This window comes from Mytilus trossulus, chromosome 3 (assembly GCF_036588685.1).
Source record: "Mytilus trossulus isolate FHL-02 chromosome 3, PNRI_Mtr1.1.1.hap1, whole genome shotgun sequence".
NCBI classification, from domain to species: domain Eukaryota; kingdom Metazoa; phylum Mollusca; class Bivalvia; order Mytilida; family Mytilidae; genus Mytilus; species Mytilus trossulus.
Window position 1 is genome coordinate 83,235,688 of NC_086375.1, and position 25,877 is coordinate 83,261,564.

Here is a 25,877-nt window from a genome sequence, read left to right on the forward strand (position 1 = left end):
ACCACCAATCATAATTGACTTACTGCTTATGATACAGTATTCTTGATGAAAACCATCCATAAAACTTTAACTTGATCAGTGATCGATGAAATAGGTTGAGTTGAAGTGAACCTTGTCTGACAAACACATAGACTTTTTAAGTATCCTATTTATGGAATTTATTATATATAAATTGTGAAATTAAGATGTCAGAAATAAACAATACAGGTATTGTCAGTTACTCAACTCTGAAAATAAGGTCAAGGATAATGGACATTTGACAGACTGAAATTTGTATCATATCAATATACAAGGTATGCAGCATTCAGGTATTCTTCCTTTAAAAAGAATTTTACAAAATTAAACGATTTTGGTCTTAAAACAGCCTGTAACAAGTCAGAAATATGGCAGTTGATATCAAATAATTTTTTTCAATGTTTTTTTATGTTTGTTTTTTTTCCACTCAAAGATTTTCTTGTTGCTCTAATAATTGATGTGTTTCCTTCGGTTTAAATTTGTTACCCAGATATACATGCTGCCTTTATTTATGCCAAAGTTGCCAGATTAGCATACCTATGTATCTCCTTTCTGACACTTTCTACGCAGAGGAGGCAATAAAAAAGTTAATCATTCACAGCAAAAGAGAAGAACTTTGAATGATCTTTTCCAAATAATTTGGGTTGTACAATGTATTAATCAAATTTTCAGCAGATAGTTTGTAATGCTAAAACTACTATTCTTACTCCCTCAAGCAAAGTTGCCCATACAAAAGATTGTATATTCACTTTTGTATCTGGATGAGATTGTTTCCAACTAAGTGATATATCTTTTAATGTATCTTATCTTTAATATGACTCTAAATGTTCCTATTCATGTCAATACAGACAAATACTGTCATGACTGTCAAGTGAACAACCTCAACATATAATGAATTCAAGTGACAAAAAAGAAAATCTTTTAAAATTGGTATGCAGGTCAGAAGTTAGTTAGATTATGATGTAGTAGTGTAAAAGTGACACAAAATGATTACAATAAAACACACTTTACTTTGATGAGTGCTCAAAATAAATCATGAAAGACAAACAAAGAATATTAAATAAATTTAATTTTAATAAACAGTTTTGTTTATTTCTTAATAATAGTTTGTATACATTTAACCTACTTGTATCAATAACATTAATCAAAGAAATGCTTACAACAAAATAATGTTCATTCACTTGTATTATTTTTCCTTTTCAATACCATAATGTAGTATGATTCTGATAAATAAAAAGAACTATACAACTAACATTAAACATCAGATTTTCTTTTGACTCAAAACACCTCAAACTACCAATAAAATTGCAACGACTATTCTTTAAATCACAAATACCAACTCAATGTTGTCTATTGTATCTCTATCAAACCATAAATTTGCATATTTCATAAATCTTGCACTCAAAACATATGTGTATATCAGAATATTTTCTATGAAAGATAAAAACTTGCTAAGCTGATCATCTAATGTGAAAAATTTAATAATCAAACACCATTAAACTATACAAATGTCAAACCTGTCAAATAGGACTTCATAAACACTTATTTCTGCATCAATGAAAAAAACCAATTTAAATGTAAACAATTGCCTGATATATGATATTCTTCAATATAAGTCTGATACAATACATTTAGACAAATGTGGTCTGTAAGCAATAAACTAATAAGTAATAAGTAAAAATTGTATCTCTGATAACAGCTAATAATTGAGGTAAAATTGGTGACAAATATTCATTGGTAGGTTTATTTTTAATTGATTATCTATTTTAATAAGATTTGATATTGTAAAAACAATTCTGAATAAATGTATTAAACATAACTTTTATATCTCTATTCATTTCTTTTAACATATTTGTTTTAATAAAATATGAATAAACAAAGCACAACACAACATATATTATAACCTTTAAAATTTACACAAGATTTTTTTGACTACTTTGATATTGTTTTCATTCAATCAACCTTTCTTACATCATACACCAATTATATCAACTCTCATTGCAATTCTCTGTCTATTTACAAAAGTTAATGTTTCATTACATAGTATGTGTAGCTAAAAAACAATTTTACACAAATATCATTATAACTGTTTTGCAACAAAAGGAAAAATTTTCCTACTGAATATTTTACTTCATCTATGAAACTTTGAAAACATAACCCATCATGTATGATTTTTTTTTTCATAGAGAGGTCATAAAATTTTTTCTGAATGAGTTCAAATTTTCATGGTGGTAAAAGATTACTCTGCTGTTTTGTTGAATCTAAGCTTTACAATTTTTCTACATTTTCTATTAACAAATCTCATAAAAAAATCTTGAAAATCTATTAAACAGTCAGCTGTTGTGATGATTTTAATGTAAGGAGAGCCTTTTTCACATTTATATCTTAACAATGTATGTACCATCACACAGATCAATGAAAGAGTTCCTTCCCTTACCAATGCTGAAATTTTCTATTGTTTAAAATAGTAGGACTCTGGTTATATGATATGATTAATGTGTAGCTTTTGACTTTGATTTTCCAGAAGCAGATTTCTTGTCTTTCTTTTTCAATCCATCCATATTTCCTTTCAACAAGTTAGCATAAGCCTGCAAAATAATATTAATTGGTTAATACATTGGACCATATCCTGTTAATATCATATGTAAGCATATAAAATCCATTCTTTTTATATTCATTCTATTTATATTAGCAATAGTTTAAATAAAGCATCAATGAAAAAGAAAAAAACAATAACTTGAACTTGATCTGTGTTTTGTGGAAATAAGTATTATGTATAAATTTTATATTGTTTATAAGTTTCATAACATTTGGTTGAGGCAAAGTAAAGTTAAAGAATGTAAACCAATTTTGGGACGTATGTACATACCATTTGAAATTTGTTAACATCCTTTTGACTGACCTGAAATATATATAAACAATAATAACATGAGACATATATGTCCACATTAAATGCAATGAATTAACTACAGATATATAATATCCTTGTTTTTAAGATTCCAATAGGGAACATACTTTATATAATTGTTTAAACAATTAAAAAAAGATATATAATATATATCAACAATACATGGATTGAATTAATAGTGGCATTGAAATACTATAAAACAAACATATATATTAGCACTCCTAGTTTTGACATTAACTTGTCGTCTTTGTGTCAATTCCTTTTGGTGATTTCCTATCAAAGCTGAAGTTTTTATATTAAAGAAAATCTGGTTTGATATATTAACCATGTTTATATCAGTGTATTTTTTTCTCTCATGAAAATAAGGTAAAGAAAATCCTAAAAAATATTGAATTGATGAAATTGGTTGTAACACACTAATACCTTCTAGTTCTACTAATTTAACCATATATGTATGTGGGTGACCTTCTGCTGTTGTCTTTTTGACACAGTCCCCATTTCCATTCTCATTGAATTTCATCACATATAGTTTTATATCAATAAGAGATGTGAGATTTAATCTGATAGATAAAAGCCTTCTAATCTGACAGATAATAGCCTTCTAATAACTATCATTTCCATGCTATGCATTTTAAATTATTTACTGAAATTTTGTTAGTGTGTGTGTAAGTATGTGGTATTTATGATAAGGGCTCAACAAGATATAATATGAAAATGCATGTATAGACTTATGTGTACATTTCAAATATTTGTGACAAGAAATCTTAAATGTGTCAGACCGTTAAATTGGATATTTGGTCAAATGACATGTTTTTTTCATTACTGAAACAAACCTGTAAGTTGATCCAGTATGACCTCTCACAAATGTCTACCAGTCTACATGTACATAACAAGTAACATCCTGTCAACAGTGTTAATTCTTACATTACTTACCACTGTACTAAGTTTTTTATTTCCCAATGAGGCTCTGATTAAACATTTAAATTCTGTTGGATCTGGGAGATTTCCTTTTCTAGGCTGTGGCTTTGTATGACCGTCCCCTTAAAAGATCAAATTAATTTCTACATAGAAACTAGGACTATAAATGTGAATTTATTACATAAGAATAACAATATATAGAAATATACAAACACTTACTTTTCTATTTATTGTTTTTCATTTTATCATGTTAAGTGTATCATCTTTAACAAAGAACTCTAGTTCTTTTTCTGCTGTAATAATTTAATGATTCATCTATTGTACTTCATAGTTAAATCATGGGAATTTTATATTATACTACAGTTAAGGTTTTTCTCATTACTAGAGGTCTTATGATGACCTGTTATCAATTCACATTGTTGTTTTTTGATATGTTGGTCATGGTTGGTAGCTATATATATATATAGTTGCCTAATTTTCAATCAAACCATGGGCCACATCTCTTTATTTCTATATTCAGTAATAATAAGCACAGTCAATGACAGTATTGATTCAGTGAAAATATCGAAAGGATCACAATTCAATGTCAACAGTTGTATTTTTTAAACAGCTCAAATGGTGCAAATGGTATATATAAAAAGGAAAAAACTTTTGATATTGACTTATAACTTATATACACATAATGTCATTACACTTAAAGTAACAAAGGAACTGACTTCATCGTTAAAATATATCAAGAAGTCATTGAACCATGAAAAACAGGTCATGGTCAACTGACATGCATGTATACCAAAATAAGACAAGCAAAAAAAACAAGTCTTCTACATACATGTATAATGCTGAAATTTTGTGTATGTAGAGTAATGCATGTTATTATTGTGTTTTTAGTTGTCTATATGAGTTTATATTCAGTCAAAGGTTTTTCAAGCCTGTGTTGTCAGGGTTGTATAGTTTAATGAATAAATAAAAATCTTATCTTATATTAATAAATTGAAACACACATAAATGAATTGTTTAATTTTCCTATTTCAAAAATTGAACATTATGGAAATTGTCTTTTGAACCCTCCTTTCACAATTCTTTGTAAAGATGAATCTCTGTTAAACTTACATCTTTTCATTGTTAACATCAATGAACCTGAAGATTTTCCTTTCTGAAACATCTTTGTCAGTTCTGTTAAAAACTGGAAAATAAAAAAAAAGATTGTACAAACTCATAATCATACAGAATTTTTTTTAGATTCTTTCACAATATCTGGTAAGATTACTCAAATTTATAACACTAGTACTGTACATGCTGTATAACAAAATGTTTGGTGCAATTACAATATCAGGGAATGACAGTAACATGTATTGCCATGCCTTACTTTTATTCAATAAGGAGAGAACCTTGATACACATGTAGAGACAATATTATGAATATTCAAATGATTTATGGAAAGGATACCCATTTACTATTTTTGTAATAACACTTACAGTGTGCTCTCTCAAGACTTACATGTAAGTATACAAATTTCTATGCTAATTTAAGCCTTGAACCAAACATGATAACAATTGGAACACACTCATCCATTCAGCTTATATGCATCATAAATGAACCAGGTGTTCCCATTGTCATTTCCATGTGATTTGCATAAATCAGCTCCCATAATGCATTGTGCCTTGCTTGTTCTTTTTGGTTACACGTATGTGACATTATTTCAAAATTACAGATAAAAGGCTGGAATTGATGTGTCACTGAGAAAACTGTCCAAATTACTCTTCAATCTTTTAAATCTCTCTGGCAAATTTCAAACAAAAAAAAAGTATGTAAAAAACATTTGTGAGGCTTAGACCAGCATCTCAAAAATCTTACGGTCTACACAAGAGAAACTACACAAAAAATACTCAATCAATGAGAATATATCATGCATGTAGAACCAGTAGAGAGCACTAATGAAAAGCATGAAAAGTAAATGTTAACAGTTATAGGAAACAAATAAACGATAATTAAATTTTAATTATGCATTTTTAGAATAAATTTTTTAAGTTAGAACATGAGAAAAAAAAGGGTGGCAGGCAGATGAAACTCTCATGTACATAAATGAAACTAGCTAATAGAGGATCTAAAGAGCCTGTGTTGCTCACCTTGGTCTATGTGAATATTAAACAAAGGACGCAGAAGGATTCATGACAAAATTGCTCTTTGGTGTCAGATGGTGATGTGTTTGTACATCTTTATACTTAACTGAACATTCTTGCTGCTTACAATTATCTCTATCTATAATGAACTTGGCCCAGTAGTTTCAGTGGAAAATGTTAGTAAAAATTTACAAATTTTATGAAAATTGTTAAAAATTGACTATAAACATGATAAAGGACAATAACTCCATAGGGGGTCAATTGACCATTTTGGTCATGTTGATTTATTTTAAAGTCTTACTTTGCTGAACATTACTGCTGTTTACAGTTTATCTCATCAGGAGAACATTTTTGTAAAAGCTAACGACGCCGGACGCCAAGTGATGAGAAAAGCTCACTTGGCCCTTTGGGCCAGGTGAGCTAAAAAATGAGACCTTATTTATATTGATCCAAGGCCGTCAGCAAGAAACAGGTTGGGCACAAATCAGGGAACACCCTAGTTTTCTGGTGTTAAATTAAAATAGTTTACAGGGACTTCCTTTTTCTGTTTCAATTTATGGCATGAAATTTAGAGAAGCGCACGTTTAAAATGTATCAGTAGCATTTGTTAATACTTTTAGTATTTCAGTAACAACAAAACATGAATACAATGTAAGCCAAGCCTTTTTTTTTCTAAAACTCAAAAACATACAAATCTTTTGATTAGGAATAATTTGGTCAAAGTGTAATGCCTAATGGACCATAACTGAATCATATAAAAATTTCTATTCATTGAATTTAAATCCCCAAGTGATTAACTTATCTATTTATCATCTCATAATAGATGATCAAGAAGATATAGGAAGAGACAACTTCATACAAGTAACATTTTATAAAAATAAACCATTGCATGTTAAGGTATGAATTGGTGACAAATTAAAGGATTTGTTTTGATGTGAGTTGACCATCAAATTACAACTTCATATAGCTTCATTTTTAAACTAATTACAACACTTGTTATCATATATATATAGAAGATGTGCTTTTGTAGATTTCATACCATAAATGGAAAAGGAAAGAAGTCCCTGTATGCCAGGGTTTTTTTATCACCAGAAAACTGGGGTGTAATCTGACAACAGGGAATACCCTACTCTTCATGACTTGAGCCCAACCTGAGATGGCTGAGAAAGCTGCCCATTCATGGTATCGGGACCGTCCGCCCTAATAACATGTTCGCCCTAGGTCCATTCGCTCTGAGTCATTTTGCTCTGAGTTCGTTCGCCCATAGAGTATGTGCGCACTACTATAAAAATATAAATATTGAAGGCATTGAAGTTGAATAAACTTATTCAGATATTTCTATGGTATATATACATGTATATCATGTATATTTTTGAAATTTATGGAAATATTGAAATATTTAAAAGTTTATGGCTTGTTTAGGATCATAAGTCATTTGTAAGTTGTTCAATGACAAAATAATTTTAATCACTGTCTTTTAGTTGATTAATAATAAAAACAAACATTTTGTTTTGATAAAATATTCAGCTTGAAATTAATAAAAACAATGATGTTCGCGAACTGTAAATTATGAAATGGATAAAATTTACAATATAAAAAAGAAGATGTGGTATGATTGCCAACGAGACAACTATCCACAAAAGACCAAAATGACACAAACATTATCAACTATAGGTCACTGTACGGCCTTCAACAATGAGCAAAGCCCCTACCGCATAGTCAGCTATAAAAGGCCCCGATAAGACAATGTAAAACAATTCAAACGAGAAAACTAACCGCCTTATTTATGTTAAAAAATGAACCAAAAAAACAAATACATGTATGTAACACATAAACAAACGACAACCACTGAATTACAGGCTCCTGATTTGGGACAGGCACATACATAAATAATGTGGCGGGGTTAAACATGTTCCTGGGATTCCAACCCTCTCCCTAACCTGGGACAGTGGTATAACAGTACAACATAAGAAGTTCATTTATTTGTACTTTAGTCTAAGCATACAGCAATTATTTTTAAACAAATAAATAAATTGTATTCCAGTATTCTACTCTGCAAATCAAAGAGAAAAATGATAAACTGACTTTTTTTCAAATAATTAAAATAATGTGACTAGACATGCTAGAGGCACTAGACAACAATTAGAATAAAAATAAAAATCAGGGCGAATGGACCCTGGACGAACAGGTATCAGGAAGAACAGGAACTAGGTACATTAATCAGGGCGAACGGACCCGATTCCCCATTCATTTAGGCCGGGTAAATATGATATGAGACGAACTCTGATACCTCACAGCCCAAGATTGTCTAGCAGACATTAGAAAATGATTAGATAAGAGCAACCTGGTCTATACACCTTACCGCTATTCCCCGCTGACTAGAGAATCTGTCCCACTTGAACTATTGAGGTTATTCAACAATCACATTTCGATACACCTTATCGCTATTTGTCCGCCATTACTGGGCATCTCACAGGTTCCCATAAAATTTTGATGTTATAATACAAAATATCTGATAATAGCGATAAGGTGTAAAGGACAGTTTAGGTGAGTTATCATTGATTATCAAATGTGTTACTTTTTTCTGTTTTCTGTCGTTACGTAGGTTCATAAGATTTTGTGATAAATACACCTTATCGCTATTTGTCCGCCATTGGCAATGCTGGATATTACACAGGTTCCCGTAAAATGTTGACGTCATAAAACAAAATATCTGACGCCACAATGGAAAAGTGATTGTTGTTGACATTAAAAGTTCAAGCGGCAGGGTCAGCCGGGATTAGCAATAAGGTGTATAATGCCCATGTATTCAGCAGATGTGACGAATTCAAGAAATGTGGTTAAATTATGAGTTTTGACTTAAAACAAAATAGACTTGTGTACAGAAAATATAATCAAATATGGTTGATTTTTACTGATTTGGAATGTTTGTTCATGTTTTTACACTCGTAAATCTAAAGAAGAAAAAATAGCGACAGTATTAAAGGTTGTAAATGTACGAATTTCGACAAAATAACTAAATATTCCTTAAGCAGTGTGTATTACCGTATCGTTTTCTAGTAACATCTTGTACTTTTGACAGGCGACTGCGTGGATAGATCTTCTGTTTAAAGTTACAAAAGCTAGTTTTATGCCGCTGGCCAAACTGACAATGTAAAATCACTTTTGATTGGACCAAATGCACGAAATTGAGAGAACTACCCAATCAAATGATATTTTTCTCTCATAAACCCGGTAAATTTGAGGCTGAAAAGACACATGAAAAATGAGCGATCAAGAGAATATAACTGAAGATGAAGCTGCATTATATGATAGACAAATTCGCCTTTGGGGTTTAGATGCCCAGAAACGGTATTATAAATACTTTCACATTGTACTTAATTTTAGTCTTCCGGGTACAAGTCGGCACCTAGTCAAATCGGCACTTATTCTTCTACTTCTACTTCTATGAGGGGGATAGGAGTGGTCCTGATCCCGAAATCCCGGACTTAAAAACACTTAATCCCGAGGTCCCGAAATTAAATGAAGTAAATCCCGGCATCCCAAAATCCGAAAAAAAGAATTCCCGGATCACGTAAGGAATCCCGAGCTTAAAAACAGTTGATCTTCCAGTCCTGATAAAGGTATTTTCCCCTCTTCTATGCGTTTAATTTGCTGTCGGAAATTCCATAACGCAGATATACTGTTGCGTGTGTGTCAACCAGTACACGCCAGGTTATAAATAACAAAAACAAATTAAATTATGTGATGTTTGCAACAACTGCACAGGGTTAAAATCAGGTATCGATACATTTGTTACACCAGGAACTGCCACACACAGAACATGCAGAACTGGAAGGCGTCTGTTGTTGGGGCTTGGATGGCACATTCAGGTAGTTGGTTCCAGTCAACAATTGTTCTTGGGATGAAACTGTATTTACAGGCCTCCTTTGAAGTGCTGACCCTGGAAACCTTGTCTCTGGTGTTGTCGGGTTGTTACAGTTGTCTACTGGTGTAATCTGGAATAATGACTGATGCTTCTCCATGTAGAATCTTTTAAAGGAATATTCAAAATCAATTTAGCTATAATTCTGTCTTCCTTGTCAGTCCTGTTGCTTGCTTAACGTCCAGTGGAAAATATTTCATGCATATTTATATTCAGAATGATTCACAAGTGACAACACGTACAAATCTGAATAATTAAAAATGCTGTTAGAGGCCAATAATATACAACAATCAGAACAAGGATTTCATTTGATTTATGTTCTTCTCTGCCTCAGTTCAGTTTGTCAATTTATGCACACTTTTAATATGATGTCATTTAGTAGTCGGATTGTGATATCTTGTAAGAGTAAACCATTATAGGTCAAAGTCAGTCTTCAACACAGAATCTATGCTGACACCGATAACTAAGCTATGAAGGACCCCTAAAATGACTAGTGTAAAACGGTTTATTATAATAGTATAAATACTGATACTGTAGTATGAGAACAGAATTGAAAATGTATAGTCATTCCAAAAACTTTTCAAAGCTGGTACATGTATATTTAATTAAAAAGAAGAGAATTAAATTTGAATAAGTAACCATTAAATGTATAACAAAAAAGCATTACAAATTAAATCAACAGGTCAATTTAACATGAAACTACAATTAGAGAATACTCACAGCAATAATTATTGCCACACTGAATGTTTATACATTGTAATAGTTTTGGAGAAAATATGTTCTTTCAGATAACAGTTATCATAGTTGGTGTTCATCATTTTTTTAGATAAAAATTCCAGAGACGTCCTGAAATTCTTTATTGGCAGCAAAGGAACTCAAACTTTATCTGATAAAAATAAAAAATGAACAGACAGTTTTTATAATTTATCAAGTTGATAATAAATTGAGATGTGATATGATTGCCAATGTATAAACATGATAAAGCAGAGACAACTATCCACCACACATGTATACAAGCAATTAAAGATTTAAGGTTACTTTACAGCCTCAACAATGAAAGAAAAGTACATACCAAATACAATGTAGCCTATATTTGAATATGCATATTTTGATAGTTTATAATTCATGTAAATGCATTTTTACAAATCTATAGCTACTTATATATATCTTGTAAGTTTAAGTTTTAACATAATCATGATAATTATCCTTTATTATACAGATTGAGACACTCAAGAATTTTATTGATTGGATTAAGAGGTCTGGGTGCAGAAATAGCAAAGAATATTGTTCTAGCAGGAATAAAATCTTTAACATTGCTAGACCAAACAGAGGTTTGTTATTATTAATGATTACACAAGAAGTTCATATAATTTGGCATATCAATTATATTATTCAATAAATGATCAGTGCAAACTAAACCTTTAATACATAAGTTTATTTCATTGTCATGATTGTGTGGCCATCTCAGAAATAAGTTATCTGATTAAATGTTTGCATTCTTAACTTAATTTAAACTTTATTTGTCATGAAAGTGAAGGATATGCATACACTGTAGGATAATTCATTGTTGATCAAGTGTAATTCATCAATGTTCATATGATAACCCAACATTTCAATTAACATCATTAAGCAACTGGATTTATGATTTGATTGATTTATTTATGATAACTTAAGTCCTGATCTTTGAATGAAGCTAGATAGTTTAATTTTGTATGCTTGGTCCAAATTATAACGACAAGACAGAATTTTAAACTAATATTTTGACATCATATTATTTTCTCAAAGATATAAACAAATGGTATTGTTGGGTTAATACATCAACAAGACAGCAACCCAATAAGAAAAATAATCAAAAAACATGTACTGAGTAACTAACAGTCAGGGGTACTACTTGTACAAGTTAATTTTAATTACTTGAAGAAGTAAAAAAAAATATACACATTTAAGTAAATAAATAATGTTTGAATAATCTCCCCTTAATTTTCTGAAAAAGTTACTTGAATATAAGTAAATTTTTCTTACAATCCCACAAGCATGACAAAAATCCTCAAGTTTTGAGATGTAAAATCATGCCTTTAATGATTTTTCCCAGGTTTGCTCATTTTTATGCCCCATTAATTTTATGGGCATTATGTTTTCTGGTATGTGCGTCCGTCCGTTCCTCCCTCTGTCCATTTGTTGTTCCGTCTGTATGTCCCGTTTCAGGTTAAAGTTTTTGGTCGAGGTAGTTTTTGATAAAATTGAAGTCCAATCTACTTGAAACTTAGTACACATTTTACCTAAGATATGATCTTCCTAATTTTAATGCCAAATTAGAGATTTTTCCAAATTTTCACAGTCCATTGAACATAGAAAATGATAGTGCGGATGGGGCATCCATGTACTGGGGACACATTCTTGTTTTTTTATTAAAGTTCAATGTTTCATGTCATTAATTCAACAAATAAACTGATTGAACAAAGATCTTGTATATTTGCACAAGGCCTTCAAAAATTGCTCCTTTGGGGCTTGTAAATGAGCAGTGTTATAAAGATAACAGACGAATTGGATTTTCATTGTCCATGAAACTACACTTAAATGATTAGTAAAGGCAAAGGGTACACAATTTAAAATTCAACATGACCAACTGTCTTTAACTATCATGACAAAAGACGATTGTCTTTATTTTTCTAGCAATGGATTCTGGCTTCACAGTCAAGTTATGCAAATCATATCAACCTTATTTTTATATCAGAATGAGGCGCGACATTCTTTTAAATGTTGCCCTATGATCAATTGTATGTAATGCTTATATATCATGATATTTTGACAGGTAACAGAGGAAGATACATGCTCACAGTTCTTAATTCCACAATCTGAGATTGGAAAAAATGTAAGATATTTTTCATCTATTTTATACTCCTATTAATGAAGAGATATCAGTACAGTAAATTAAGTTCTGATTTTTTAAGATGGATAATTTATCTATGCATGGTACTACAGACAGGATTGAGCCTATCAATTATTTAAATAATGCACTTACAGTGTTATTCAGAACTGGAGGGTCTTCCAATGAAAAATTTGTGTATCTTAAAGGTATTAGACATGACTTGGATATGTCTAGACTGGTACAGCTGAAAATGGTATTAACTTATAATGTACTGGCATGACTGGTATATCAATTTTCACAAGTAATTTTAAGCAAATATTTTGACATCAAATAATTTGGGCCCCGCCTTTAGGCGGATCGCCCTATAGTGATCAGTCCGTCTGTCCTTCCGTCCGTCCATAACACTTTAACTTTGTGTCTGCTCCATATCTAGAGAACCATTATGATTTCATACTTTATACTTTACATGTTTATTAACCACCACCAGAGGGTGTGTCATGATGTATGTACAACTTCCTAGGTCAAGGGTTAAGGTTAAAAAACTTTGGTTTCAGTTGACAACCCTGTGTCCTGTGGTGAAGATTGTGTCCGCTCTATATCTTGAGAACTGTTATGATTTCAAAGTTTATACTTGACATCCATTTTACCCAACACCAGAGGGTGTGTCATGGTGTATGTACAACTTCCTAGGTCAAAGGTCAAGGTCAAAAACTTTGGTTTCAGTTGACAACCCCATGTCCTGTGGTGAAGATCGTGTCTGCTCCATATCTAGGTAACCGTTATGATTTTATACTTAATACTTAACATGTTTATATATTAATTATTAACCAACACCAGAGGGTGTGTCATGATGTATGTACAACTTCCTAGGTCAAAGGTCAAGGTCAAAGACTTTGGTTTCAGTTGACAACCCCGTGTCCTGTGGGGAAGATCGTGTCCGCTCCATATCTAGATAACCGTTATGATTTCAAAGTTTATACTTGACATCCAATTTAACTACCACCAGAGGGCATGTCATGATGTATGTACAACTTCCTAGGTCAATTAAAGGTCAAGGTAAAAAAAACTTTGGTTTCAGTTGACAACCCTGTGTTCTGTGGTGAAGATCGTGTTCGCTCTATATCTTGAGAACCGTTATGATTTCAAATATTATACTTGACATCCATTTTAACCAACACCAGAGGGTGTGTCATGATGTATGTACAACTTCCTAGGTTATTTACCCCATGTTATTGATAGCGGGGCCCACAGAGATGGCTCCCATCTCAATGGTATCTAGTTTTCTCAAAGATGTAAATAAATGGTGATGTCAACAAGACATGTACAGCAACCCAATAACAAAAATAATCAAAAGACATGTAGGCAGAAACCAACAATCATGACAATAGACCATTGTCCATATGAATGATATGTCTTGAGCTCCTATAGCTAGTTGTCAGGAATTTGAATTTATAAATCATCTACTAAAATATGATACATGCATAAGTAGCACATTTTAGATGAATCCTGACAGTTTGATTATATAGTGGACATTCTAGAAAATACAAACCAATAAAAATGCATATGATAGCAGTGTTAAATTCTATTGATTTTTTTCTTTCGTTCTTTTGTATGTTTCAGAGAGCCAAAAGTTCATTAGAAAGGACGCAGCAGTTAAACCCTATGGTTGAAGTGACAGCAGACGACAGCGATCCTAAAGACAAACCAGACAGTTATTTCAGTGAATTTGATGTAATATGTGCCACATGTTGTTCATCTTCGTTATTGACAAGGATTGATAAAATCTGTGCTGATAATAACTTGAAATTTTTTGCTGGTGATGTTTTTGGATACTATGGTTACATGTTTTCAGATCTTGGAGAACATGAATATGCAGAGTAAGTGTCACATTAAACAAGAGGAAATTGAAAGCTGAGCTCCATCAAAATTACTGATCATAGATACTGGGGCATAGAGATTATATATTTGATACTAATAATGTTTAAACCAGTTTACATATAAATAATGCATAAAATGTAAACAGGAAACACCAAAAATATTGGACAGTACATCAAAACCGGACTATGATGGGGAAAAAACAACACAGAAATCATTTATTCACTTTCATAGTAGGTAGAATTTTGACACAGTATATAAAGAAATTTCTAAAACGTAGAAAAGGAAGTGATTGATGCAAATTCTTTATACATTTTTATTTGTGGCCTTAAACATCATCCACATATAGAAACCATAATCCATTTTTATTACCATTTTATTTTATAATAATTTCACAGAATCCAAAAATCTAATGGTGAAATGATTATAAACAAGAATCTAAATTTATGATTTTAATGTCAAATATTTTTTTTGTCAATGTTGTGTTACATAATTTTTGTATTATATAAAAACTCTAATTGATAAATTACATGTATATCATATGTAAGGTGTAAAAATTTATTTTAGAGAAGTTCCAAAACCAAAGGAAAAGAAATCTGACAATGATGAACCCTCACCTAAAAAAGTCAAAGATCATGAAACTGTCATTGTGAAAAAAGTAAGTAACATAATTAAAAGAACAATGAAAAAGAAACAAAATACAGAAAAAAATATTTACAAGTCCTATCACTTTGACAGCTTTCTTTTTTACTTTGTTTCAGTCTTTTTAGCACACAGCTGAATTGATTGATATAAAGTGATACATAACGATACAGGGAGATAACTCTTTAAAAATCAGCTAAATGTTTTATTAACATTCTACTATTAAATGTATTATGGAAGTATGAAGCTTCTCAATAATCGAATTAAGCATTTGTCCAGGTGTTTGGTTCCACCTTAAGGTCTTGTATCAGTCTCAGGTTTGGTTGACAGACTTTCTTAAGATAGAAGTTTTAGAAATAATTCATGGAAGCCATAGATTTGTTGGACATTTACACATGGCCTGGGCCGTGATATTCGAATTTTATCCTGAGCGTTAGCGAGGGTTAAAATTAACGAATATCACGGCCCAGACCATGTGTAAATTTACAACAAATCTATGGCTTCCATGAATTATTTCGATTCTAATAGGACAAATAAGTTCATTTAAATACTGAAGCGAGGGTTGGTATGCCGTATGTGGAGCTATTCCTTTTAACTCCTTGTTAGATCAAGCTCAAATATTTTCATACATCTTTAACTTGCATTAATAATCTCGTTAATAACCGCTAGAAAAAATATGTTTAATTCTCAAACCCCGAAATTTCCGATTTTTAATTTACATGTTTTCTCGTAAGCTACCGTCAAATCCAAAATTGAAATTTCGTAAAGAATGAGCTGCCATGTTGACTCGATGAAATCAAATGCAATAGAATAGAAAACAAAACAAAACCTACTTCAGAATTCCATTTTAATATAATATTATACAAACTACGTTGGTTACAAAAAAGTTTTTATTTTTTTGTGATATTGACTAAATATTGTTTTTATACTGCAAATTAAATTAGTATATTGATAGTTTTTAAAATCTTAAGATAAATATTAAGCTTATTTGCATCTCTTAATGAACCCCTGATTGTAGAGAAAGTGTTCCATGATTCCATGATGAAATTGACATTGCACAAAATATAGCTGTGTTACTATATTTAGGAAATAAACAAAACTAGTTGCAATACATTAATTCTTTTTATTATGCATCTGACACTGGCACTTGTCTCAATTTTTTCCCCCTGTATACCTTAGTATAACACAGGCACTTGTCTCAAAAAATAAATTTATATTAAGGTATATAGGGAAAAAAAAATTGAGACAAGTGCCTGTGGCATCTGAATAAGAATAAAAGTTCTATTGTGTTTTGTTTAATTAAAATTTGTAATACAATAAAATTGGCAAAGCGTTTGCAAAGTAGGTTCAAATACATGTGGATTTACGTGGGAGGTATATTGTAACATCCATTATTATGTATATCTCTGATTCTGCGCTAAGTAAAGATATATCGAGAATTTTCACACAGTGTTGTTTACAAAGCGAAAGAAGCACGTCATATTAGAATATATCATATATTTATACATTGTTCATGTCATATGAGCTGTGCTACATTGTAACTATATGTTGGTGTTCTACAGTAATGGCTCTGTCCATTAGCACTTGTATGGCATACCACTGGTCAATATGGCCTGTGTCAAACATGATTATGGGGAGGGAAAGGTGGTACAATACTGTTTAACTTAAATTTTGTTTTGTACCAATTTTTTAACAAGATTTTTTATAAAGGTATTAAATGCTATTTTGAATTGACCCCCCAAGTGTAAAACTTTCTATTTTGGGGGGTTAAGTATGTCCTTATTATACTTTTAAATTTATACAAAAACACTATATTTACCAAAACTATTTTCAGAATGCAACTTTCACAAGGTTACAGCAGGCTTTAGATGTGGATTGGAAGACAGATGAAAATTCCAAGAAGATAAGACGAACACCAAACACATATTTCATAATGCAAAGTAGGTTTTCAGCATAACCACAGGAATCTTGTCTGGTTGTTTTATGCCCAACTTATCCTTATGTTTTTAGTGGTGTTTTTTTTTTTGTTATTGAGAGAATAATGTGATCGTGATGATGATTTTCGTAGTTTATATTTGATTTCATGTAAAACTGGTTTAATTATGATCCTTTCCGAACCCTTAGAAATTAAAAGAAACATAAGGCATGTCAGAGAAATTTACCATTTTGAGTCATTAAAATGATTTGAATTTTAAACTGTAGCATTTATACATTTATAATTTATTTTAACTGTTTATGAACATTTAGAGAGAAACAGTAAGAAAATTCATGAGGTAAATGCGACAAAACAGTCAAGACAATTTAGGAATGAGAAGATGTGGTATGATTGCCAATGAGACAACTCTCTATAAGAGAGCAAATGTCACACAATTTAAAATCTATAGGTCCCTGTACGACCATCAAAAATGAACTAATCCTATACCACATAGTTAGCTGTAAAAGACTCTAAAATGACAAATGTAAAACAAACAAAAAACAGAAAACAAGACATTAATTTTGTACATAAACAATGATGAAAACCATATAAGTTGTTGACCATACAGTATGTGGTGGGGTTAAACTTGTTGAAGTCACGCCTACCCTACCCTGAGTCAGTACAAGTTTGTTGAAGCAATGAATTAAGTGCTAAAAAGTTCGAAAAATGGGGCCCGACTTTTAAGTTCTCTAAAATGACCAAAATTGTTTTTAAAATTGAATGACACTGCATTTGTCTTTACAGTTTTACTGAAGTTCATGGAGATGAATGGTAGAAGAGTGGCTCTAGGTTCAAAAGAAGATGACATTGTTGTTTTAAACAATTTAAGAAATACTGTTTTAGAAGATATGAAATTGAATGACAGTGTTGTTTCAAAAGAATTCAGTAGGTAGGCAATTCAAAAAGTGACAATAATTATTACATGTACAAAAATTCAAATTTAAAGAATTAAGTGTAAGTCAGTATTTCATAGAGGTACAATGATTATTTTAGAGGGATGTTTGTTTTCATAACCATTCACATTAAATACGGATTAAAAATATTTTAATGAAAGAAAAGGTCATAAAATTTCTAGAAACTGTTTTCATCCAGTCATTGCATGTCATGGTGTGTCAACAGGATAGATAGGGGTATTGGTATTCATTATAAGTACAAGCTCTATGTAGAGTTGACAGCTTTTGGGTAATTGAACTTGTGTTATACTCCGGGGACCTGATTGCTCGCTATGTTAAAACCCATTTGTAGTCTTGTACTGTTTTCTGATCTTTGGTTCATTCTCAATTTTTATCCTCAATTCAATTCAAAAATTTCAATATTAATCCTTCTTAACACATTTGTAAACAAAAAGCTTTGTTAAAAAGTTATGTCTTCTTCCAAAAGAACTTTATGTGAAATTTTATTTTATTCATGTTTTCAGTTACTGTTTTGCTGAACTAAGCCCAGTGTGTGCCATAGTTGGTGGTGTTATTGGACAAGAAATCATAAAGGTAACTAAAAGTATTTTTTAAATAGGAGTCGCAACAATTATTCAGTGCTCAAAGCCAACAAACCCTATTACAGTTCTAATTTAGCAAAAACATATCCTCTATGACCCCCAACACTTGTTACAAAAACAACTTGAGATCATAATATTGTCCCTAGTAAAGTACAAGACATTTAGGGTATGTTCCAAAAGTTATGAACAGAAACATTAAATCAGGAATGCAGGGGAAAAGAAGACATGTTGTATTAATTCACGAGACAAAATTTTGATGCATTTTCACAAAACTAAAAACCTTAACAATGCTTTCATTGCTGTTCTTCATCTGATAGTCATCTTTAACATAAAACAAAACCTTGAGACCTCACTCAAGTGTAATACAGTTCCAAGCATAGCATGCATAGGTTTGGTAGATGTTAATTATGCTACAGCTGTGGTGTTATTATCAACTGTAAACAGGCAATAACCACTTTAAAGGAACATACAACTGTCTCATTGGCTTTCATGCCACATTTATTTGTCACAAAAGTACTTACATTCTAAATACTGTGTGCAGAATATTACCACTTTACAGAATTATCTAATCTGATTACAGGCTGTATCACAGAGAGATTCACCACATAATAACTTCTTTTTCTACAATGGTGTGAACGGAGAAGGACTAGTGGATAAGATTGGCTAAATAATCTTTTAACAGGCTCCAATTTGGTTAGAGACTATTTTGAACTACAGATTGGTTAAAGACTATTTCGATCTACAGTTTGATTAGAGACTATTTGACCTATAGTGAAGGAATCAGTATCAAGTCATCAGATATTCTCGTCCGAGTGAACAACATGAAAAAAGTGCTGTGCAAGTTGTGTAATTTACATTTGTTTGTATTAAAGAAATGTCGCAATGTCGAGGAAGAAATAAATGTTACTTTTACAGTTGTATTTTTGTCATGACTTTGGTACACCTCGATACATCACATCTTATAAAGGCTACTATAAGAAGTTGGTTATATAATTTTGGCTTTTTATAGAATGGTTATAAGGTGGACATGCTCATCTAGCAGGATTCATCTGATATTGGCTTTTTTCATGTTTGAATGGTCCAGGTTTGTTCCAACCTTGATTTTGATGCCCTTTGGTCAATGTTTGGTTTTTATGGATTTGTAAATTTGATCATTACAATAAGCAATATGTATTATGGCACAATTGTAAGATTCACATGTCTGTGCGGCAGGTTTAAGCTTACCTTAATTTCATGTCAAGTTTATCATTATAATAATCAATAGGTCACATATATTTGGTGTATTTAGAATGATTGTAAGGTTTAGATGTTTTTCTGAAGTGTTTTAACTGACTGACCTCATTTTCATGGTTTTGTCTGTTTCTCAGATACTTCAAGCAATTAGAAAACTGTATTTGATGAGTGTAATAATTCTATGGTAAAAATATTTTCTGGCAGGGTTTTTCTGACCTTGATCTCATTATTATATTTCATTGGTCAATGTTCAGTTTTAGAAGGAGTCATAAATACAGACTATCAAGGTAAGCTGTTTCCATCCCTAGCCGTGTCAACAACTGTTATGTGTTTGTGATTACGTCAATTTCAGGGGAACCATGATAAATCTCAGTCATAGTCTATTGACTTTGAAACTTTCACATCTTTACAAATAAGATGAGGTATTAGTGCTTATGAGACAACTCTCCATCCAAGGCACAGTTAACAATCATAGGTCAAAGTTTCTCCTTCAATAAGTAGCCTTGGCTTACAATGAACAATGTACTATAAAAGGACCCAAAATGACTAATATAAAAGAATTCCAACAGGTAAACCTAACAGTATTCTATATGAAAAAGGAGAAACATCTATGAATTACACACACCATTGTTCTACACCATTTTTGAAGTTTATGATTAGGTCAGTTTAGCGGAAACCTTTTTTTTAACTATTGGGATGCATTGGCATATCTTATTTCAATAGAAATCCTTTGGCTCTAAATCTTCATTCATGGTTTTATTTCGAATATTTTGCATTTTCAAGTATTGCTATTTTTATTTCAACTTAATATGTTTTTTTTGTATTCAGTTACATACAGGCTAGATATATCTTCAACAGTTTTTCCTTATTAGACCCTTTTCTCAGATATTCTAAGCATAGGCTGGCTATATTTGATTTATGGTAGGATTGTAGGTGTACTGGGATCTGACAGCACCTGGCCTTTACTTGGTGTCCATGATTAATGGTTCTTGTGGTACCCGACCTTAAGCTCATTTCAATTAATACTGCTAAGTTTATGATACTTATGAACTCTTTAAATTATAATCTTTCAACATAAGTTCTTTCTCAAGATGTTAGCAGGCAAAACATTCCAGTAATTCACTCTAGTCTCTACTTGCACATGAATGGTTTTTATTTCTTCATATATGAATTTTAAAAATCAGACATTTTTCCACAACCTTAAACATACATTGTATTTTATTTTTGAAAAAGCATAATATAAACTAAAGTCTTAAAAACTCTATTGTTTTATATAGAACAAACATTGTTGGAAAAATGCATGTATTTCATTTAAACAGTACAACTTTCCAATTCTCAGCATTTTGTCTGAAAAATATAATAAAAACATTTTATAAAAGTTAATATCAGTTCTATATAAGAGGCAATAGGCCATTATCAAGTTTGTTCATTTTCCAGTACATATCCTATGTCAGAATGCTTTTAAATATGCTATTATGACACAATAAGAACAGATTGTATAATGTCTCATTTTAATACAACTTATTCCCTGGTCAACCATTACACAACATTCATTAAAGAAAATCAAATCTAAATGGTCTATAGAATTTATGTCATTTTGATATTTGTGAAAGGTGTGGGACATTAAGTTAGAAGACCTTAAATCAGTTAACAAGGTGAATAACAGTAGGGAAAGTGATGTTATTTCCATATCCATTTATTTATACACTTATTTGTCAAGTGTTAACTCCCTTTGATATGTATATGCCTGATTTGTTGTCAATATAGGATACATTTTGTTTGAATTACTAGCTGATAAAATATGGAATTGGAATAAAAGTTTCCTTTGCAAGGTTTTTACTGTTGAATTGTTCTCTAAATTGTTCTATTTTTTTGGCATCCTAAAGTTTTCATGTATATCTGATGATGATAATTGTGCTCATAGATATCTGTATCATACAGTATTTTCTCAGAAATTCTAGCAATGGCCAATCACAAAGTCTGTTTCCTTAAAAAAAAAAAAAAATATATTTCACCTTGTAATTATCCTGCAATGCATGGTTATTTCATTTCTGCAAATGAAAAAAAGAAGAAATAATTAAAACAATGCATGTACAAAATAGTATATTAATCATAATTTATACTTCGTAAATGTTAACAAATATATTATATTTTGCTAATTATAAATATACAAGCCAAATGAAATTGTTTTTCATTTGTTTAAGATTTGAAGTGATAAATTATATTCAATAATATAAATAAACAATGTATATGTAGATTAAGATTTACGTTCATCATATATTATAACTAATAATCCAAAGCAGATCAAACAACAAATATACTGTCATTATGAAATAAAACAGCCTCTATATAGATATAAAACTAAACTGAGATTGCAACTGGTCTTCTCTGAAGTGAAACAGCAATGTAATGAACTATGTCATATTTTGCGAATGTATATCATCGTCTCATGGGTTTTTTTTATACTAAGAATGCATTATGACTTCATGATTTCCATTGAAAAAGCATGCATTGTAAGAAAACATATGATCTGACCATACATGTGTGTATAAAATCAGATTTGGGGTATGTGTCGCACGAAATATGACTCACCAACTTTATAAATTGATAACTTAAAACACTTATTGATATTGAGATCAACCCCCAGTCTACATGTTCCTCATTTACCAAGTAATTGTAAAGGAACAGAAAACAAATCATCATATAATATTTTTTTTGGAATTTGCACTAAAGTCTTGTAGGAAGAGCAGAGTAGCTCAGAGTAAACTTAAAGATACAAGAAGATCAAGGAACTATTTCCAGTTCAATGTTGTTGGCAATGTTGAGCAATTCATAAGACTAACTTGTAACAGAAGGTTAGAAAAAAATCTAAAATCAAAACAGCAAAATGTTACTGTAGGAACCAGATTCATTGCAGAAATATGAAATGTTAACACATGTACTAAAAACTTTGTATCATGATTGCATAGTGGGAAAGACAAAATCTTCTTTTCAAGGAATTAGGCAAGGAGGAGGGGGTTAACCACTTTGCAACATCTATCCGTTTCCTGGTCAGGCTTCTGTGACAGGAGAAAAAATAAATGTTTAGTTATTTCGTTACACCTTAAATAACCATGACTCTCACCAGGTACAATGTCGGGAGGAAAAATGAAGTGTATTTCTATTTCAGTACCCCTTAAATATCTATTACCTTTTAATACCAGGAACCATGTCAGGAGGGAAAAAGAAATGTTTACCTGTTTTGGTACCCCTTTAACATGTTTAATATCCTTAACCTGGACCAGGAACCATGTCAGGAGGGAAAAAGAAATGTTTACCTGTGTTATAACACAGTACCTTTGTATCCATTACCTGAATCTGTTTTCTTCCTTTTAACTATCACTATTATTATACCTATAATGATTATCAACACTACAGCTCCACCTGCAATGAATTAAACATAAGTCATGTGTCTAACTAAACTATCACTATTATTATACCTATAGTGATTATCAATACTACAGCTCCACCTGCAATGAATTAAACATAAGTCATGTGACTAACTAAACTATCACTATTATTATACCTATATTGATTATCAACACTACAGCTCCACCTGCAATGAATTAAACATAAGTCATGTGTCTAACTAAACTATCACTATTATTATACCTATAATGATTATCAACACTACAGCTCCACCTGCAATGAATTAAACATAAGTCATGTGACTAACTAAACTATCACTATTATAATACCTATAATGATTATCAACACTACAGCTCCACCTGCAATGAATTAAACATGGGTCATGTGACTAACTAAACTATCACTATTATTATACCTATAATGATTATCAACACTACAGCTCCACCTGCAATGAATTAAACATAAGTCATGTGACTAACTAAACTATCACTATTATTATACCTATAATGATTATCAACACTACAGCTCCACCTGCAATGAATTAAACATTAGTCATGTGACTAACTAAACTATCACTATTATTATACCTATAATGATTATCAACACTACAGCTCCACCTGCAATGAATTAAACATAAGTCATGTGTCTAACTAAACTATCACTATTATTATACCTATAATGATTATCAACACTACAGCTCCACCTGCAATGAATTAAACATAAGTCATGTGACTAACTAAACTATCACTATTATTATACCTATAATGATTATCAACACTACAGCTCCACCTGCAATGAATTAAACATAAGTCATGTGACTAACTAAACTATCACTATTATTATACCTATAATGATTATCAACACTACAGCTCCACCTGCAATGAATTAAACATTAGTCATGTGACTAACTAAACTATCACTATTATTATACCTATAATGATTATCAACACTACAGCTCCACCTGCAATGAATTAAACATAAGTCATGTGACTAACTAAACTATCACTATTATTATACCTATAATGATTATCAACACTACAGCTCCACCTGCAATGAATTAAACATAAGTCATGTGACTAACTAAACTATCACTATTATTATACCTATAATGATTATCAACACTACAGCTCCACCTGCAATGAATTAAACATAAGTCATGTGAAGAACGATATTATCACTATTATTATACCTATAATGATTATCAACACTACAGCTCCACCTGCAATGAATTAAACATAAGTCATGTGACTAACTAAACTATCACTATTATTATACCTATAATGATTATCAACACTACAGCTCCACCTGCAATGAATTAAACATAAGTCATGTGACTAACTAAACTATCACTATTATTATACCTATAATGATTATCAACACTACAGCTCCACCTGCAATGAATTAAACATGGGTCATGTGACTAACTAAACTATCACTATTATTATACCTATAATGATTATCAACACTACAGCTCCACCTGCAATGAATTAAACATAAGTCATGTGACTAACTAAACTATCACTATTATAATACCTATAATGATTATCAACACTACAGCTCCACCTGCAATGAATTAAACATAAGTCATGTGACTAACTAAACTATCACTATTATTATACCTATAATGATTATCAACACTACAGCTCCACCTGCAATGAATTAAACATAAGTCATGTGACTAACTAAACTATCACTATTATTATACCTATAGTGATTATCAACACTACAGCTCCACCTGCAATGAATTAAACATTAGTCATGTGACTAACTAAACTATCACTATTATTATACCTATAATGATTATCAACACTACAGCTCCACCTGCAATGAATTAAACATAAGTCATGTGAAGAACGATATTATCACTATTATTATACCTATAATGATTATCAACACTACAGCTCCACCTGCAATGAATTAAACATAAGTCATGTGTCTAACTAAACTATCACTATTATTATACCTATAATGATTATCAACACTACAGCTCCACCTGCAATGAATTAAACATAAGTCATGTGACTAACTAAACTATCACTATTATTATACCTATAATGATTATCAACACTACAGCTCCACCTGCAATGAATTAAACATTAGTCATGTGACTAACTAAACTATCACTATTATTATACCTATAATGATTATCAACACTACAGCTCCACCTGCAATGAATTAAACATAAGTCATGTGACTAACTAAACTATCACTATTATTATACCTATAATGATTATCAACACTACAGCTCCACCTGCAATGAATTAAACATAAGTCATGTGACTAACTAAACTATCACTATTATTATACCTATAATGATTATCAACACTACAGCTCCACCTGCAATGAATTAAACATAAGTCATGTGACTAACTAAACTATCACTATTATAATACCTATAATGATTATCAACACTACAGCTCCACCTGCAATGAATTAAACATAAGTCATGTGACTAACTAAACTATCACTATTATTATACCTATAATGATTATCA

The 25,877-nt window shown here is 31.0% G+C and overlaps 3 protein-coding genes across 3 annotated transcripts in view; 1 reads left to right on the top strand and 2 right to left on the bottom strand.

Moving 5' to 3' along the window:
* Positions 1–1,071: 1,071 nt before the first annotated feature.
* Positions 1,072–9,123, bottom strand: LOC134712653 (signal recognition particle 14 kDa protein-like). The gene is made up of 5 exons (XM_063574397.1): positions 9,007–9,123; positions 4,952–5,024; positions 3,857–3,963; positions 2,885–2,917; positions 1,072–2,603 (listed from the first exon to the last, which is right to left on the bottom strand). Exons 1-5 carry the CDS (start codon positions 9,025–9,027, stop codon positions 2,508–2,510), a joined length of 330 nt encoding a protein of 109 aa, XP_063430467.1. The 5' UTR covers positions 9,028–9,123; the 3' UTR covers positions 1,072–2,507.
* On the top strand, positions 9,123–19,656 carry LOC134712651 (SUMO-activating enzyme subunit 1-like). Its single transcript, XM_063574396.1, has 9 exons — positions 9,123–9,312; positions 11,106–11,217; positions 12,699–12,758; positions 14,376–14,632; positions 15,198–15,288; positions 17,107–17,212; positions 17,992–18,136; positions 18,665–18,734; positions 19,323–19,656. Exons 1-9 carry the CDS (start codon positions 9,227–9,229, stop codon positions 19,407–19,409), a joined length of 1,014 nt encoding a protein of 337 aa, XP_063430466.1. The 5' UTR covers positions 9,123–9,226; the 3' UTR covers positions 19,410–19,656.
* Positions 19,657–21,107: 1,451 nt separating this feature from the next.
* LOC134711088 (protocadherin Fat 4-like) overlaps positions 21,108–25,877 on the bottom strand; it is a 107,576-nt gene continuing 102,806 nt past the window's right edge. Inside the window, exons 57-59 of the mRNA XM_063571522.1 lie at positions 23,312–23,398; positions 21,991–22,026; positions 21,108–21,322 (exon numbers count right to left, since the gene is read on the bottom strand). Of these exons, the coding sequence (XP_063427592.1) occupies positions 22,016–22,026; positions 23,312–23,398 (98 nt within the window). The 3' untranslated portion in view covers positions 21,108–21,322; positions 21,991–22,015. The remainder of the gene's footprint in view (positions 21,323–21,990; positions 22,027–23,311; positions 23,399–25,877) is intronic.